At 38.8% G+C, this 15,484-nt stretch overlaps 1 protein-coding gene across 1 annotated transcript in view; it reads left to right on the plus strand.

Moving 5' to 3' along the window:
- The window catches only part of pappa2 (pappalysin 2), a 63,393-nt gene that overhangs the window by 26,155 nt on the left and 21,754 nt on the right, over positions 1–15,484 (plus strand). Inside the window, exons 9-19 of the mRNA XM_088311788.1 lie at positions 1,766–1,899; positions 4,151–4,333; positions 4,776–5,079; positions 7,531–7,659; positions 7,736–7,821; positions 9,214–9,410; positions 11,680–11,793; positions 12,486–12,621; positions 12,777–12,951; positions 13,176–13,241; positions 13,316–13,412. Coding sequence (XP_088167914.1) covers positions 1,766–1,899; positions 4,151–4,333; positions 4,776–5,079; positions 7,531–7,659; positions 7,736–7,821; positions 9,214–9,410; positions 11,680–11,793; positions 12,486–12,621; positions 12,777–12,951; positions 13,176–13,241; positions 13,316–13,412 — 1,621 coding nt within the window. The remainder of the gene's footprint in view (positions 1–1,765; positions 1,900–4,150; positions 4,334–4,775; positions 5,080–7,530; positions 7,660–7,735; positions 7,822–9,213; positions 9,411–11,679; positions 11,794–12,485; positions 12,622–12,776; positions 12,952–13,175; positions 13,242–13,315; positions 13,413–15,484) is intronic.

Genomic DNA, 15,484 nt, shown 5'->3' on the forward strand with positions numbered 1-15,484 from the left:
GTATGATATTTGTTTTGTTTGTTTCACTAATCCCAAATTACACTTTCAATTTAACATAACAGCTTGTAGTTAAACGTATTATTGATGTGGGTATATCATTACAACAACATTATCTGCTGGTAAAGTACTAATATGATAAACCAGTGAACAGAGGTGTACATCAGCAGTCCGTCACTAAGGTCCCGTCAGTATTTCAGGTCAACATTGGCAGACACGCAGCCAAATAAAAAATCAAGGTTAATAAATACAGCACAGCGTGGTGATCGTGAAATAAAGAGAAGCGGATCATTATGGTCTGAGGGACCAAAACTGTTTTACTTTTAATTAATTTATTTTCTATTTGGCTGCGTGTCTGTCAGGTGTGCAACACCAGTGTGTGTAGGGATGTGAGTGTGTGGGGGTTTGTGTGCGTGTGTGTACCGATAAATTCGTTCTTGACGGCGTTTGGCTAAACCTGCTGACTCACACGAAATGCTGACGAGCGCTCACAGACGGACTAACAAATGCCCACCCCTGCTAATGAATGTCAAGATGTGTTTTTTTTCCCCCTTTAAATCCCAAACTAATTTTGCCATAAACAAAATGTAATTTTGCTTAATCCATCAAACTGTCATCATAAAAACTTGACACGAAACATTTGCTTTAATGTTACAATAATCAATATATAATGTGACTGTATACGATACCAATTACTCCCACAGTTACAGGAATAAGTTTGTGAACCTCCTGGAATTACCTTGATTTCTGCTCATAAAATGTGACTTGAGCTTCATCTAAGTCATGACAAGAGACAAACACATTTTGCTAGAGAACATATACAATAACATGTTTTCGTGTTTTAAATATTCACAGTGCAGGATGGAAGACTTATGTGAGCCCACATTCAAATAATCTTTGTAAGAACTAAGTAGACTAAGGAGTCAGCCAACCTGAAGACAACTTCATTTTAGTGGATTGGAAGTTTTGGGTAAAGATTCTCAAAAAGCATATCCCGATGTGAACCATGCCTCATACGAAAAGCACTCAAAATACCAACAATTGAGAATTGAGAATCACATTGATATGCTGAGGCATGACCTATTAAGAAAGCCATTCCCACCAAACATCCCAAGTCAGTTGCTGAACTATAAGAGAAATGGTCCAAAATTCTTGCACTGTATCATTTACATGTTTTGTTCAATAAAAACTGTCACACATATGATTGCTTGCACAGAATTGGTTTAGGGTTCACAATCTTTTTCTTGCAACTCTGTCAATGTGTTTTATATTTTTAACAATGGCAATTGTCACTTGTAAATGTAAATAGAACTTTAGGATTAAAAAACAAGAAAACCTACTACTTTGAAAAACAAGTGAAAACAAAAACAGCTGCTAGCCACCGAGTACCTCTCACTACAGTTACACGAAGAGCCCCCCACTACTTGGATTTACATTCCATTCAACCTTTTTACACTCTAGGCTCCTTTTGAAACTCAACCCTTGTCTCAATGAGATCTTGCAAGATTATTATTCGTATTTATATTTTTTTGCAAAGCAAACCTCAAATGACATAATGCATGCCAATGATATCACCGAATGTTTTTTGGTGTGATTTAGCAGCACACCAAACATAGCGGCACAATTTTTCTTGAAGAATTTGGCCAAATTTGTGTCTGAATTCTGATGTACCGCTGTATGTATGAACATAGCAAGCACTGCTGTTTGAAAATGGCCCCATTATTAATACAAGCAAAAACAGCCATCTTCTGTTTTTCTCTTATCCTAGCTCCTCCTCCCACGTGGCTCCTGACAACTGTGGGGAATGTGAGAAAGACGGTGTTTTCCACCAATATGCCTATGAGGCGGCATCACCTCGCAAATGTGACACATCTGGCTACTGGCTACCGGATGAGGCTATTGGTCAGTCAAAACATTGATGTTGCTTTACTTAATATACAGTGCTATGAAAAAGTCTTGGGCCGCCACTAGCTTTGTTTTTATTCTGTACCCTCTTTCACAACATTCGTTTTGACATACAGTATAAACCAATGCGACTCGTCTAATAGTGATGGGAATTCTTCTGGCTCAGCTCATGAAAAAGAAAACACAATAGAACTTTATTTGGAGAAAAAAAAACATTTTCATCTCCGAAATGGCTCTTCCATTTTTTGTTACTTAAATTAATTTAAGTATTTATAAATACTTTATAATAATTTATATAAAATTATGCAAACAAATCTAAAAACTAAATGTGCAGTTTTTTTAAGTTTAGTATTAAACTTTATTGCCCTACTAAATGATACAGAAAATATGAAAGAATTAAATATTTATGATTGGACTTTTAATACTTTTAACTTTTTCCGACTGAACTAAATTACAATGAAACAACAGAGAATTACTCCAAAAGACACAACACATCTAAATAATACAGTTAAATATGTAAAAGAAAAAGAAAGATGGATTGGCATTGCTGTGCTTTAGGCTGCTCCTGACCAAAGTGGGGCCCTGAGTGAATCCAATATATTCTGGAAGAAAGCAAATTTACTAGCCTACTAGAGCAGCTTGATTTTAGACCAATCAGAGGTACTCCCAATTAACATGAGTTTGAATGTGACTGGTTTATTCTAAACAAAGCCACAATCCCAGTTATAAGAGGATATGTATACTTGTGCAACCACATTATTATTAAGATTAATTTCTTCGCTTGATAAGCTTAAAAAACAGGTTACCGGTTATAGGTCACAGTAAAGGGGCCCTTACCAGCCACAACAACAACCATCCTCTGGATGCCTTAATACCGTATGAAAACACCTTTTTCAAGAAATTTCACCTTGTTTTAGAATTAAATGCTTCACAAAGAAGTTCTACTCTTCGTTTAGCCGTAAACAAGGCCTTAGTTGACATAGCCCAGTGGCACTTTTAGGTTACATTTCATATGTTAAGTCAAGCTGCTGTTCATACTGCCTACTGAAGTGTTTGTTGGACTGTTTAGTCTAACGTTGCACTATGCTCAAATTGAAGTATTTATTGACCTTACTTGACATAGCCTACCTAGGCCAGTACAGTTGAGTGGCATTTCATATTGTTGGTCAAGCTGCTGTTTATACGCATTACTACTGGATATTTACTCTAATGTTGCACTAAGATTAAATTAAAGAATTTAGTGGCTTTATAGTCCAGCGCAGTGGTGTGTTATGTTTTATGTATTTTTTATTCACCTTAATATTTTATATCAAGCTGCAGTTCATACAATTTATACTGTAATATTGGAGTTTTTAGTCTGTTGGTTGCAAGCAGAATAGTGCAAAGACATCTTTAAAGAAGTCATAAAAAGGCAATAAAAAAGAGATTGCATTTCTTACTACAATATATTGTTTAAAAGTATCAGATTGAGACTGGAATCGGTATCTGATTGGAGAATCGGCAGATCACAGTTCTCAAAATCAAGACTCGGACACTGACCTGAAAAAAAAACGTGATCGGAGAAACCTTGTCGTAACAGTAACATTCCATGAAACAAGAGAGTCTAAGTTCTGCATGTAACATGAATAGTTCATACATAACACTGTGTAACAATTACTGCAATGCCCTTTCTGTTCGGAAGGTCAAATAAACGAATGTGCTTCTCCTCCAAAAGTTGTCCAAAGCACTTTCCAAGTCTCATATTCTCTTCTCTAACGCAGCCATGTCAACCTAAGGAAAGGTTTTCCACTGGCCAGCAGACAGGTTTTTTTTTCTTTTTGATACATTTTTAAATACATCTCTGTTTTGTAATACAAGCTAGCTAGCACAAAGCTAACCTGGGAGGGTTGGTTGGTCCAGCGTCTTAATTTGCAAAATCTCTTTGTGCTAGGATGGCAGCATCAGAGGTCAACAGTAAAGTAACAACAAATGTGTAGATAGGCTGCATAAATGGGCCTCATTGACTGATTTCGGTGTAATTTAATGCTCATTAACCAGCTAAACATTCCTATACACGAACAAACACTTACTTGTGTCACTCTCAAAGAGTGCACTTAACATGATGCTGTGCCGGCCCCACATACTGTATGCACATATGTCCCACGTGTTGCCATTGAAACATTCCTGTGACTCTTTTACACTTGACAATATGCTATGATTCATTCTTACTCAAATCTGAAAATGTATGTGTTGTGTTTTTGAACTCCAGGCCCACCCGATGTTGAGCAGCCATGTGATCCGAGTCTCCAAGCGTGGAGTCCTGAACTCAGCCTTTATGATACTAACCTGACATCACCTTGTCCTGAAACAGAGGGCTGTACACTTACACTGAAATTTCGCTACCCCATTGTCCCACACACTCTTACCCTTTGGATAACGTATGTCTCAACAAGTAAGTCCCACTTTATAATATGAATAGTACAGTGACACACTCTATGAACACACAAGACATTGGACGCACAAAACATTTGTTAATTTTTATACTTCAAACCTTTGGGACTTATAGTATAGTCAAGAAGTATTTGGGCTGCGACAGCGTTGACAGTATATGATTTGTTATCATATATCACCACAATTGATAAGCTTTGGCATACATGTTATGTCTGCTAAAATGCTTCATCACACACTTAAATCACAACTTGACGAATCCAAAATCTTGTGGTGGTCTGTAAAAGTGAAATCATAAAAATCTGTCATTTTCCAAATGCTTTTGGACCTAAAAGTAGATGTATGGGGTTTAAGAGTCAAAACAGTTAATTAGCATGCTATTACAGTATTCACGTTTAAATGAAATGAATGGTTATTCATCCACTCTTTTCATCTACGCTTCTCAGATAATCCTGCTATTGCTGACATAGAGCTGATAACGGACACAGGTAAAACTATAAACCTTGGACCACAGCACGTCTTCTGTGACATGCTCTTCACCCTGCGCCTCGATACCAACAATGTTGCCATCAGTGCCATAAAGCTCTGCACCTTTGACGAGAAGATGGAGATTGATGCCGCAATGTTGTCTTCTGGCCCCGGTAGTCGTCTCTGCTCTGGCTGTCAACCTTTGCTGTATCGGATTCACCGGTGGCCACCCTTCACCAGCAAATTGCCATCACCTCAGACCCAGCAGACGTTCACGGACAGGTGACCTTAAAGTGATTATTGAAGTATGATGTAACATTTCAAACATGACTAAAACATTAAGGTGAATATAGAGTGAAGTCTATCAGTTAGCAATGAACTCTGTGTCTGGCGCAAATGGTTTTTTCCCCCTTTTTTTCTTCACAAATCGATACTGATGGCTCACCCCCACTTCGTCTGTATTTCATGGACAATTTTAGCCAATTTAAAACGATGAAAATAGCTTGAAAACAATTACATTGCATCTATTGAATGCAATTTATGTTTGACAATGGTAAATGGGCTGTCACTGGTACTTTTCTACCGTCGCTACTCAAAGCGCTTCACATTATTATTATTCACATTATACCTCAACTACCGACTGACATACCCTCAGGAGCAACTGGGATTTCAGTATCTTGCTCAAGGATACTTCAACATGGTCACAATGGCCGGGGATCAAAACCACAACGTCTAGTTTGGGAAACAACCGCTCTACCACTAAGCCACGCTGTCCAAGAAGTATTGTAATGTGGCAAAACGACGTCCGTTTCTTCGTTCTGCGGAAGCTGGCGTAATTGTCATTTCTATTTAACTTCTGGATGTTATTTTTCAACAATAATGAGTGAAAATAGTATAGTTCGCGAGATTAAGTTGACTCGTTTGTTTAAAATTGATCCCTGTGATGCTTCTTTGCTGAAAGACCCTCATGTTTCACGGATTGTAAGACTCCGCATCATTTTAATATCCACCTAATCGTCGGGGTTAGCTGGCCTATTGTTTTATTTATCGCATCAGTCATGGCTTTCGACCTTTAAGAAAGCCTTTTGTGAAGGGCAGTTGTAGGGCAGACATTTTCTTTTGTAACGTTAGGGTCAAAGGCATTTTGCACGATGGGGGCTTCACTGAACTACTCGACTGCCGCCTGCTTCATGTTTGTCTTAATCTTTCAAAAAGAAATGTATTGCTTTGTATTGCACTCTCTCCCGCGCACCGGAACCTTACGTGAGTCTTCAGAATGAAGAGCAAAATGAGTTCAAAATCATGGCACTTCAGCTGACGTCTCAGCGACAGCTTGAGGAGCTTCGTAATCACTCAGCTCCAGACACAACCCTGACACTCATTGGCCTCATCCAAGATGGATGAACAAGACACATATGCACACTTATAGAGGAAATACAAGCATACTTTGGTTATCGTGATAAACTCACCATCAATGCCAAAATCGGAATGAAAGGAAATAGAACGGTCATTTCTACATACCTGCATTAGGAATATCCAAAAGCATAACACAGATGGCACCCCTGGCATGGAATTAACAAAAGAAAAGTGAGGGAATGTGCGTTTTGGGCTCTAATGATTGAGGACATTGAGGATGTTATTCAGGCATGCTGCATCTGCAACAGCCTGAAACCACACAAACAAAAGAATCACTAAAACTACACACAGTACCAGACCTCCTCTGGTTTATTGTTGCGTCCTTGTGTGTAATCATCAAACTGAAACATCACTTTTCAATCCACGGCATCCCACTGAAGCTCTACTCACAATGGCACGCAATACACAAGTCAGATCTTTGTTGACTTTGCAAGATCTTGAGACTTCACTACGTAAAAAGCAGTTCAGAATATCCACAATCTAAAGGTTTGAGTGAAAGCCGTGAGAAGTGTAAAAAGATTTGTGGAGAAAACTAAAAGAGAAAATACAGACTTATACCTTAACCTGTTACACTTACAAACGTGCCCCAAGACCAGACCTTAGGGTCACCTGCACAAACACCGTCCGTCCAGACGAACTCTGACAAGTCTCCAAAGCGCTGTTAAAGCCAATTGCAAAGCCACCTGCCTTGATTAAAGCTCAACGGACAAAGAATCATAGAGCCCAGGAACGTTGTTACGACAAGACCGGCAAGCCTCTTGTTTCTCTCGTACAAAACCAAGTCGTGAGATTCCAAACACAGCAAGGACACGAGAAGTCTAGAACATGATGAGATATGAACAATTTTTCTTTGTGCTTGCGCTTGTTATGCTGTGCATGCACGTTTATATTTCTAATTATGTTCGTAATTATTTTTTTGTTGAACCTTTTAAAGGTATAATCTCAAGACTGTTTAGACTGTATTGTGATGCTGCATCATATGTTGACCGAGAGTCCAGTGTTATCCTTTATAACATTTTATTTTTGTACTGAAGCTAAAAAAGGGGGGTGTAGACATTTATGCTGTTTATTCAACATAAGACTTGGAAACGGTAGTTTGACATACAGCCGAGTTCAACAACTTTGCATGCTACTCCATGGTGGTCTGCTGAGGAGGTGTGAATAAACAACATGCTGGATGAATTCACGGTTTCCTATATCACAAATCAACATATGCTGTAAGCCCAACATCAATATCAGTGCTTTATAGAAATGTGTAAAGCTGTTGTGTAGCATGAAGCCATATATCTAAACCCAAATAAACGATTTTCTCTCCAGAACTGTAACAAGGGGAGAACGGTATGAATACACGATTCAGGTGGAGATTGATGGTCTTCTCAGCGATTCCTCCCCATCACTTTTTTACACTCATGGGAAGTCCTACTGCGGAGACGGTGCCATTCAAGGGTATGCACAGTTGAATGACGACTTTGTGAATCTGCAATCTAGAGTACCAAGCTGATAGTGACTACTGTCTCTGCAGGGCAGAAGAATGTGATGATGGTAATCTGATAGATAGCGATGGCTGCTCTAAGAAGTGTTACAAGGAGAAGGGCTTCAACTGCATTGGTGAGTCTCAAGAAGAGTGTCTGGCAAAAGTGTGCACTGGTTAGTGTAAGCGCGTTCTGCAGTTCATCTTTGTTGGGGTCCTTGATACATTTGGATGCATATCAGTAGGCTTTTAATTAAAATCTATGAAGAAGAGAAAGTGACCCTTTTTATTTGTTGCCTCTTTTATATACTGTACGTAGCACCTGTCTATCGTTATCACGCAAAGCAGTTTACGTGCCTCCAAAGTTAAACTACCCCAAAATCATATAATATGACCAACGGCTTCATTCTTTGTTTTTGGGGGTGGGTGCAATAAAAATGTGACATTTATTTAAAAAATAAGCAATGAGAAGTAGTTTTGAGCAGCAGTTCATATTAATAACAAACGATATATGCAAACTGAGTATAAAACAATGAGTAATAAGACAAACAATGACTTTGGAAAAATAACAGCCCAGCAATAAAAGAATTGGAGGTAATAAATCATGTTAACAAAATAATAATAAATGACTTGTTTAAAAGAAAATGCTTACCAAAATACACTGCACAATCTGTTGTCCAATGCTTCCCTACTCCTCTTTTAGGCCCTCTGCATAGCCATTTATTTTCTTCTAATTTCTCTTTAATGTACTCTTTCAGGTGTTTGCGATTGGCTGTCAAGCAATACAATAATAATAATAATATTGCCTTTATTAGTCCCACAATGGGGAAATTCGAGATTCGAACCCAGGCCTCCTGGGGAGACTGGGTCCTGAACGCGGCGCCTTAGACCACTCGGCCATCCTACAATACAACTTTAGTTGCGGTGCAATTCATAGCTGCAGCTGTAACAAATCGCTTCACATACAGTACAATATAAAACAGCATTAATTCAATAACAATGACAGTGAAAGCAGTCATTTAAAATACAAATTAATAACACTAACCGTTCAATTTGTAACCCGCTTCTTGCTGGGACAGACTCCAGCTGACCAATAACCCTTAGAGAGTAAGCACTATCGAAAAAAGGATGGACGGATGGATGCACATTTAAACTACACAACCATCAATATTGGGCAGTGATGAAATTGAAATAAAGAGAATTAATAAAATCACGCACACAATTAATATTACGTAGCATTTGGTTGGCCTCGGTTGATATTTATTTCTCTTTATACTGCCATGACGTATATCTGAATTGTGAACCTCGGGTGTAAATCCAGCCAAAATGAGAACCGAGCAAAATTGTCCTGGTGTGGTCTTGTCTGTTGTCGCAAAGGCATGTATTGCAAAGTTGTCATAAATATAATTTCGATTTGCTCAAATTTGGTTCACTGGCAGAGAGATTTGGATAAAATATCCTGCCAGATTTGGAAATCGGGATATTTATTCTTTAATAAATCCTTCTTTAATATGTTCTTTTTCCAATAGGTGAACCCAGCCAATGTTACGTTTTTGATGGGGACGGCGTGTGTGAAGAGTTCGAACGGGTTTCCAGCGTTCAGGACTGCGGTTATTTTACACCTCTGGGTTACACAGACCAATGGGCATCGACTGCTACAGCTTCTCATCAGGAACGTGTTCACTGCCCCGCACATGCTGCCACTGGTGAACCATCATATAAAAAAGTATGACACGTAAACCATTAGATTTCAATTGTAAGCTCCAAATGGCGGTTTTTGGTAGACCCTGGATGTTTTTAATAATTCATTTGATTGTGGAATTAAAAAAAGTGCAATGAGCATTTCAAACACAGCTGAAATCCTCCAAACAAATTTACAAAAAAACCAAACAACTGATTACTTAAGTAACGGCTCTCACAAATAATGTTTTTTTTGCACTATTTAAGGTGACTTTTTAAGGCAAGTGACATCATTTAAAAAGTCATAGCAATTTTAATGTGTTGATTTGAAGATCAATCAGGTTTTTCATTGATGGATATTTTCTAACTAAAACTTGTCAGCCAATCAGAGATGGTGTTCCTTGAGTAGCAGACGAAATGAAAGGGTCAAGAAGATATGTTTCATTTAAATTTCATGTTTTCTTATTAAGTCTTGTATTGCTTGAGCTAAAGTGAACCTTACACCACCAAAAAGATTTATTTGTAGACCACAGACAACTTTGCACTAATTGAAAATTAACATCTTAGGGAATTCCTGCATATCTGCAGTTTGGCATTTGCAACTTTGCCTATTCAATATATATTTTATTTTTTGAAAAACTATTCTTCATTATTAACTGACAAACTCATATATTTGAAGTTTTGGTGCAGAGACCAAAGCCAATGTTAAATATAAAAGTATTGCTTTGGCGCCATCCTCGTATGTTACGGTGAGGGAAGGAGCTTAATTTCATTAGGCCACTGATTGCCCCTAAGTGCAGGGTAGACAAGTAGGACTACAAGATTAACTCAGAAAAGCTGTTTACTACCATTTTTTTTCTTTACCATTTGCATTCCACATTTAATATATCCAATAAACGTATTTTAATCAGAATACTTGGCTTATGACTGAACAGATGTTTGGAGCCAGTACGAATAAATAGCGAGTCAGCCACCCGGTCTCACCTGTCGGCCGTACATCAAACTTGATGCTTATTTCCCATTAGCATTTCCATCCAACCATTATCTGAACCACTTGACTCACATGGGTTGTGGGGAGTGCTGCTGCCAATCCCAGCTGTCTTCAGGCAGTTGGTAGGGTACATCCTGAACTGGCTGCCAGCCAATCACCGTGCACACAAAAACGAACAACCATCCGCCCTCACATTCATACCTAAGGGTAATTTAGAGTGTCCAATCAACCTATCATGCATGTTTTTGGAATGTGGGAGGAAACCGGGGTACCCGGAGGAAACCCACGCAGGCACGGGGGGGAACATGCAAACTCCAAACAGGAAGACCAGCCACAAGCTCTGCACTGTGTGGGCATCGTGCTAACCAGTTGCCTACCGTGCCGCCCCCGTTTGCATTTGAACTGGATATTACATTTAAAGTGTGTTCTATATTAAATCTATTTTTATTATTCTTATTACTTTAACATTTGCATTCGCGATATTTTAAAACATGTGTTGTATTTAAATATTCAATGTGTGCAATTGTTTTTGTTTTACAACAAACTCCAACTGGGTGTCGTTAAACATCTTAAAGCACGCCCAGGGACAGCAAAATCACATACACTACAAACTTGCTAGGTAAGCAACAAGGTGCATTCAAGGTACTTTCACAACGTCGAGAACTTGCAAGAGCTCCACGCCATTGTGCACATGAATAATTTTTCTTCCATTATAACGTATTAAGATCGGGAGAAACAAATATCAAAATCATTATTACATTTTGATCGATTAATCGTCCGGCCCTAATTCAGAGTGCACCAAAAATTGAGTGTCGGTGTGCCACTTGATGCGATGGGTGGGTATTTAGATGTGCGCTCTGCCATCATGTTGAGACTAAAACACAAGCATGCCGAAGTGAAAGGAAATGAGAGGATATGTTTTGAGTCAAGTCAGCTGTGGCCACTTCCACAGCGGTGTAGCCGTCCCTCTCACAGGTCAGGTGTCTTGCTTTGGGTTACCAACGCTGGGTCGAATACACCCTGCTTTATTTACGCGGTTCACAAAGTAGAGCCCTTTCTGTTCAAATATATTTGTTCACCTATAAATGTGTTTTGTGACAAATAATGTCAAAGTTATGATCTATTGTAATCTTTTAAGTTGGGTGTCCGATCCAGATGTGCACAACATACAACGCCGGTCTCAAGTCTGACCTGTTGATTTTGTGTCCCTTAAGTAATCTTTTGACGTCAAATTCAAATATTTTCATTCAAAAAAGCAAATGGTTATCGCAATAATTTTGAAATGGAGTGTTTAAAACCTGCTTTATATTTTCCCTCTGTGAAGCTTTGTAGGTACCAGTACATGGATGTGAGGGAAAAACTGCCCACGGATGCATGGTTCCCTTGCACAGCTGATTCTGACACAAGTAATGACCTAGAACATCCATTTTGGCTCAAGGTAAGCCACATTTGTAACTGCTCTTCCTTTTCAGAATGTGTATGGGTGACTATACTTTGTCTTTAATCATTTCAGTCACTTGATTGTCATACAAATCAAACAAATAAAAACAATCTTTTGGTTTGGCCTGTTATGTATTTTCGTTTCAAGTTTTATTAATTCCTATTAGAACATTTTGTTTTCACTGTCTCTTTACATTTTTGCAAGTCTGATCTTAGGGTGAACATGAATGCCACGTTGACTAGTACTAAAACACAAGCATCTACTTGTATATTTTCTCTGATATTTTTTCACCATAAAATAATGTTTGAAACAAAGAATAAATGGCCTTTAGAATCCTCCCCAGATTGATGGGCAGCAATAATTCTCTCTCTAAAATCATTGCTGATCTCCTATTTCTTTGGTATTGTGATAAACTCACCCCTGAATGCTTCAGACCAGAAAAATCTGCAAGATCTGGTTTTAGATAAGTGACTTAAGCCTGGATGAATAAGAGTGGGATGGCAAGGGAGATGAATTGGTTGGTGTTCATTTCTTAACTTAAAAACAAGTGACATCGACCGATTCCAAATGAGTGACACATTTTTAGTTGTGTTTATGTTGTACTCTTTATAGTGATGATACTTCGATATGAAAATATCTGTATTGGACAAAGGTATTTTAAATGTTTTTTTCCCCTACTACTATCAAAGGTCGGATTTGCCCATTCCGGAGTGGCAGCTTCTGTCATTGTCTATCTGGCTTCAGATGGATCATGGAGCGGGGAAAACTGCCAGAGGACTGCCACAATCCTGCTTTCTGATACTGTTGGAAAAAATCATTCATTAGGTAATTTGGTTTTACAGAACTTGCATGCAGTCATGAGAAAAATAATTATATTGTCATCAAGATTAAGAAAACTGCAAGCTAAATATTAAATACGTACACAGTTGTCATATGCGTGTGTATTATATATGCAACTCAATGAAGTATTTTCATTTAAGGCACACATAACCTCTCGTGCCATCGGAACCCGTTGGTGGTTAACGTGACCCATGACCTCTCTCAGCCTTTCTTCCTCACCTCATCTGTTATCCTCCTCTTCTCCTCCTCCTCTGTGGCAATCGGGGGCGTAGCCCTGAGGACGTCATGCCACTTCAGCACCTTCGCCGTGACTGGGTGCGCATCAGAGGGTGGGCTCTCCCACAGCTACCTGCGTGCAACACACTACATAACAATATGAATATACCCAAACTGAATATAAAACATCATGCTATTTGTCTTGGAATCACTTCTCAAACAACTAATACTATGGGTTCCAATATCAAGGCTAGATCGGCCAAGATTCTAATCGCTCTCTTTTTTTTTTGTACCTCTGCTCCCGTAATGTGTTCCTGCAATAGCTGTTTAACACAGACATGTCAAATGGACAGCTGCAGCCCACCGCAGATAGATCATGCATCTGTCAGGTAGGCCCTGTGAAACAAAGGGAAGTTATGTTGGTAATGTGCACACTGATTAAAATAGAACTGTGTCCTTGCAGGTGTATAGGAGGCGGGCAGTCATCACACTGCACTGTTCAGTGTCACTTCGGTTTTAGCGTCGCTGTCCTTAACGGGAGGGAAATTCCTCCACACCAGGTACAATGAATAATATCTTATGTTTTACAGTGCTACATGTTGGCTTTATACTGTGATCCATGTACAGATTATAAATACAACACGAACATTGCAGAGAAAGTTTGCTTTCCGTCATCATTGTGTCAGCGTTTAAAACTCCCGTTCACAGGCTATTGTGTAAACTTGAGGGTAAAATTTCAAGCTTGTGAGGTGAGAGGCATTAGGGATGTTAGGCTCAATTGAGCACCTTGGTTGAATAACACTACCAAGATGAGTTTTGAAGGCCCTGCAAAGAAACTAGGGTCAATGGTGTTATTTCTTTTTCTCCTTTATGATATAGGATTATGAAGATATTCACTGATTGGAGCAATGGTTCATGAGTTCAGGCTTCAGCTTGTGTTTACCATGGCGGGGGGCACGCAGCGAATCTGGTACTCTTATGCAAGCCTCCTCCCCATATTTTTTAGTTGTTGCTTAGCGGTCTGCCAGGAAGTGAAATGGATGCTTCACCCCCTTGTTGGTCTTGTTCTGTTAATACATCTTTATCACCCCGCTCACCTCTCTCCAATTGGATATGCCTTCACAGTGACATGTCTCTCAAGTTTAACTCTTCTCAACTCGAGGCTAGAACTGGACTAAAAAACAATCTGGAAAAAAAAAAGATGAATGTGTTGATTTGCGCGGTGTGTAATTTCCTGACATTGTGAAAGTACCCTGAATGAACATGTTGCTTAAGCAGCAAGCGTATGACATTGTAAAAATAAATGAACAAGAAAAAGAATGACTCTACTCACATTGGATATTTCAATACCAGACATGCTTTGTTTTAAAAAGCATCGTCAGTGCTAATGATACTGTAAAAGCAAAATCCCACTGACAGGTAACAAAAAATTGGCCGCGACTTTCAGGAGTGATATGAATACAACATTTTTCTACTGATTTTGCTCAGATTTGCGTCTGTCACTTCCCTGAACCTGTTTACACTAATAACGTCAGAACTTCATGGTGATTTGAGCATTGTGAAAATTTATGCAGTTTATGTAGTTTATTTACTCAATGTTATTTTTTTTGAAGATCCATATGTGAATGAAATTTAATTAGATTTTAATGTAGAAGCTACATTATGGTAATTAACGACTTCCCTACTTCACACAATTGTATAGTTCAGGTGTGCTGATTTCCCGTTAATTTATATTACCCAATGTGGAATGTGCTGTTGTGAAATTCGCTATAGAAATAAAGTTGTATTATATTGTATTGCCCATCGCGGGCATAGGCGCATATGTAGTGTCTGTTGAATTTAAGTCACTGAAAGTGGATGAGTTTCGGGTTTTGGAGTTTTTAAATTCCTTACTTACCCCCCAAAACAAAGTGCACTTGAATTGTTTTTCATTAAAAATAGATGAAGAAGGTGCAATGCTGCTGATTTGTGAAGTGTGAGCCGGTTGACTCACCTCTCAATCAAGGTTGTACATTTCATATGAGTCTGGATATATTTAAATGGTCAATGTAGGACTTTGCATCATATGGTGCCCAGAGTGCTTTATAAAGCTTCACGTTCACCCATTCACACAAACATTCATACACAAAATTGCTTACTAAAGCAATAAATGTCATGTCATTATCCACACCGCTTTTCCTGTACAGGGTCACGGGAGGGTGCTAGAGCCTATCCCAGATGACTACGGGCGAAAGGCTCACTGCAGCCTGAACAGGTCACCAACCAGTTACAGGGCAGAAATGTCACTGAGTGGGAACTAAACCCACTCTGCCTGCACACAAGTCAGGCGAATGTACCACTACACCATCAGTGACTCTAAAGCAATAAATGGATTAATTAAAAAAAAAAAAAAATGGATTGGTGCTAACCAATTATTGACAAATGTGGCAACACATTACACTTTTATGCTTCTATAGAAATGCTGACAGTAAATTATGTGCCTATGATTTACTTGTGAAAACTGAGTCTAAAATCTGGAATGAGCTACTTGGTGATGGAACAAGCCCAGCGAGACAATTTTAGGAAACGTATCATGAATAAAAACACTTTTTTTTTAAACATTATGTGAGTGCTTTACAAGTGTTAAAAAGGA

The sequence above is a fragment of the Idiotropiscis lumnitzeri genome, chromosome 12, assembly GCF_059441095.1.
Source record: "Idiotropiscis lumnitzeri isolate Australia: NSW breed Sydney's pygmy pipehorse chromosome 12, RoL_Ilum_1.0, whole genome shotgun sequence".
Taxonomy (NCBI): Eukaryota; Metazoa; Chordata; class Actinopteri; order Syngnathiformes; family Syngnathidae; genus Idiotropiscis; species Idiotropiscis lumnitzeri.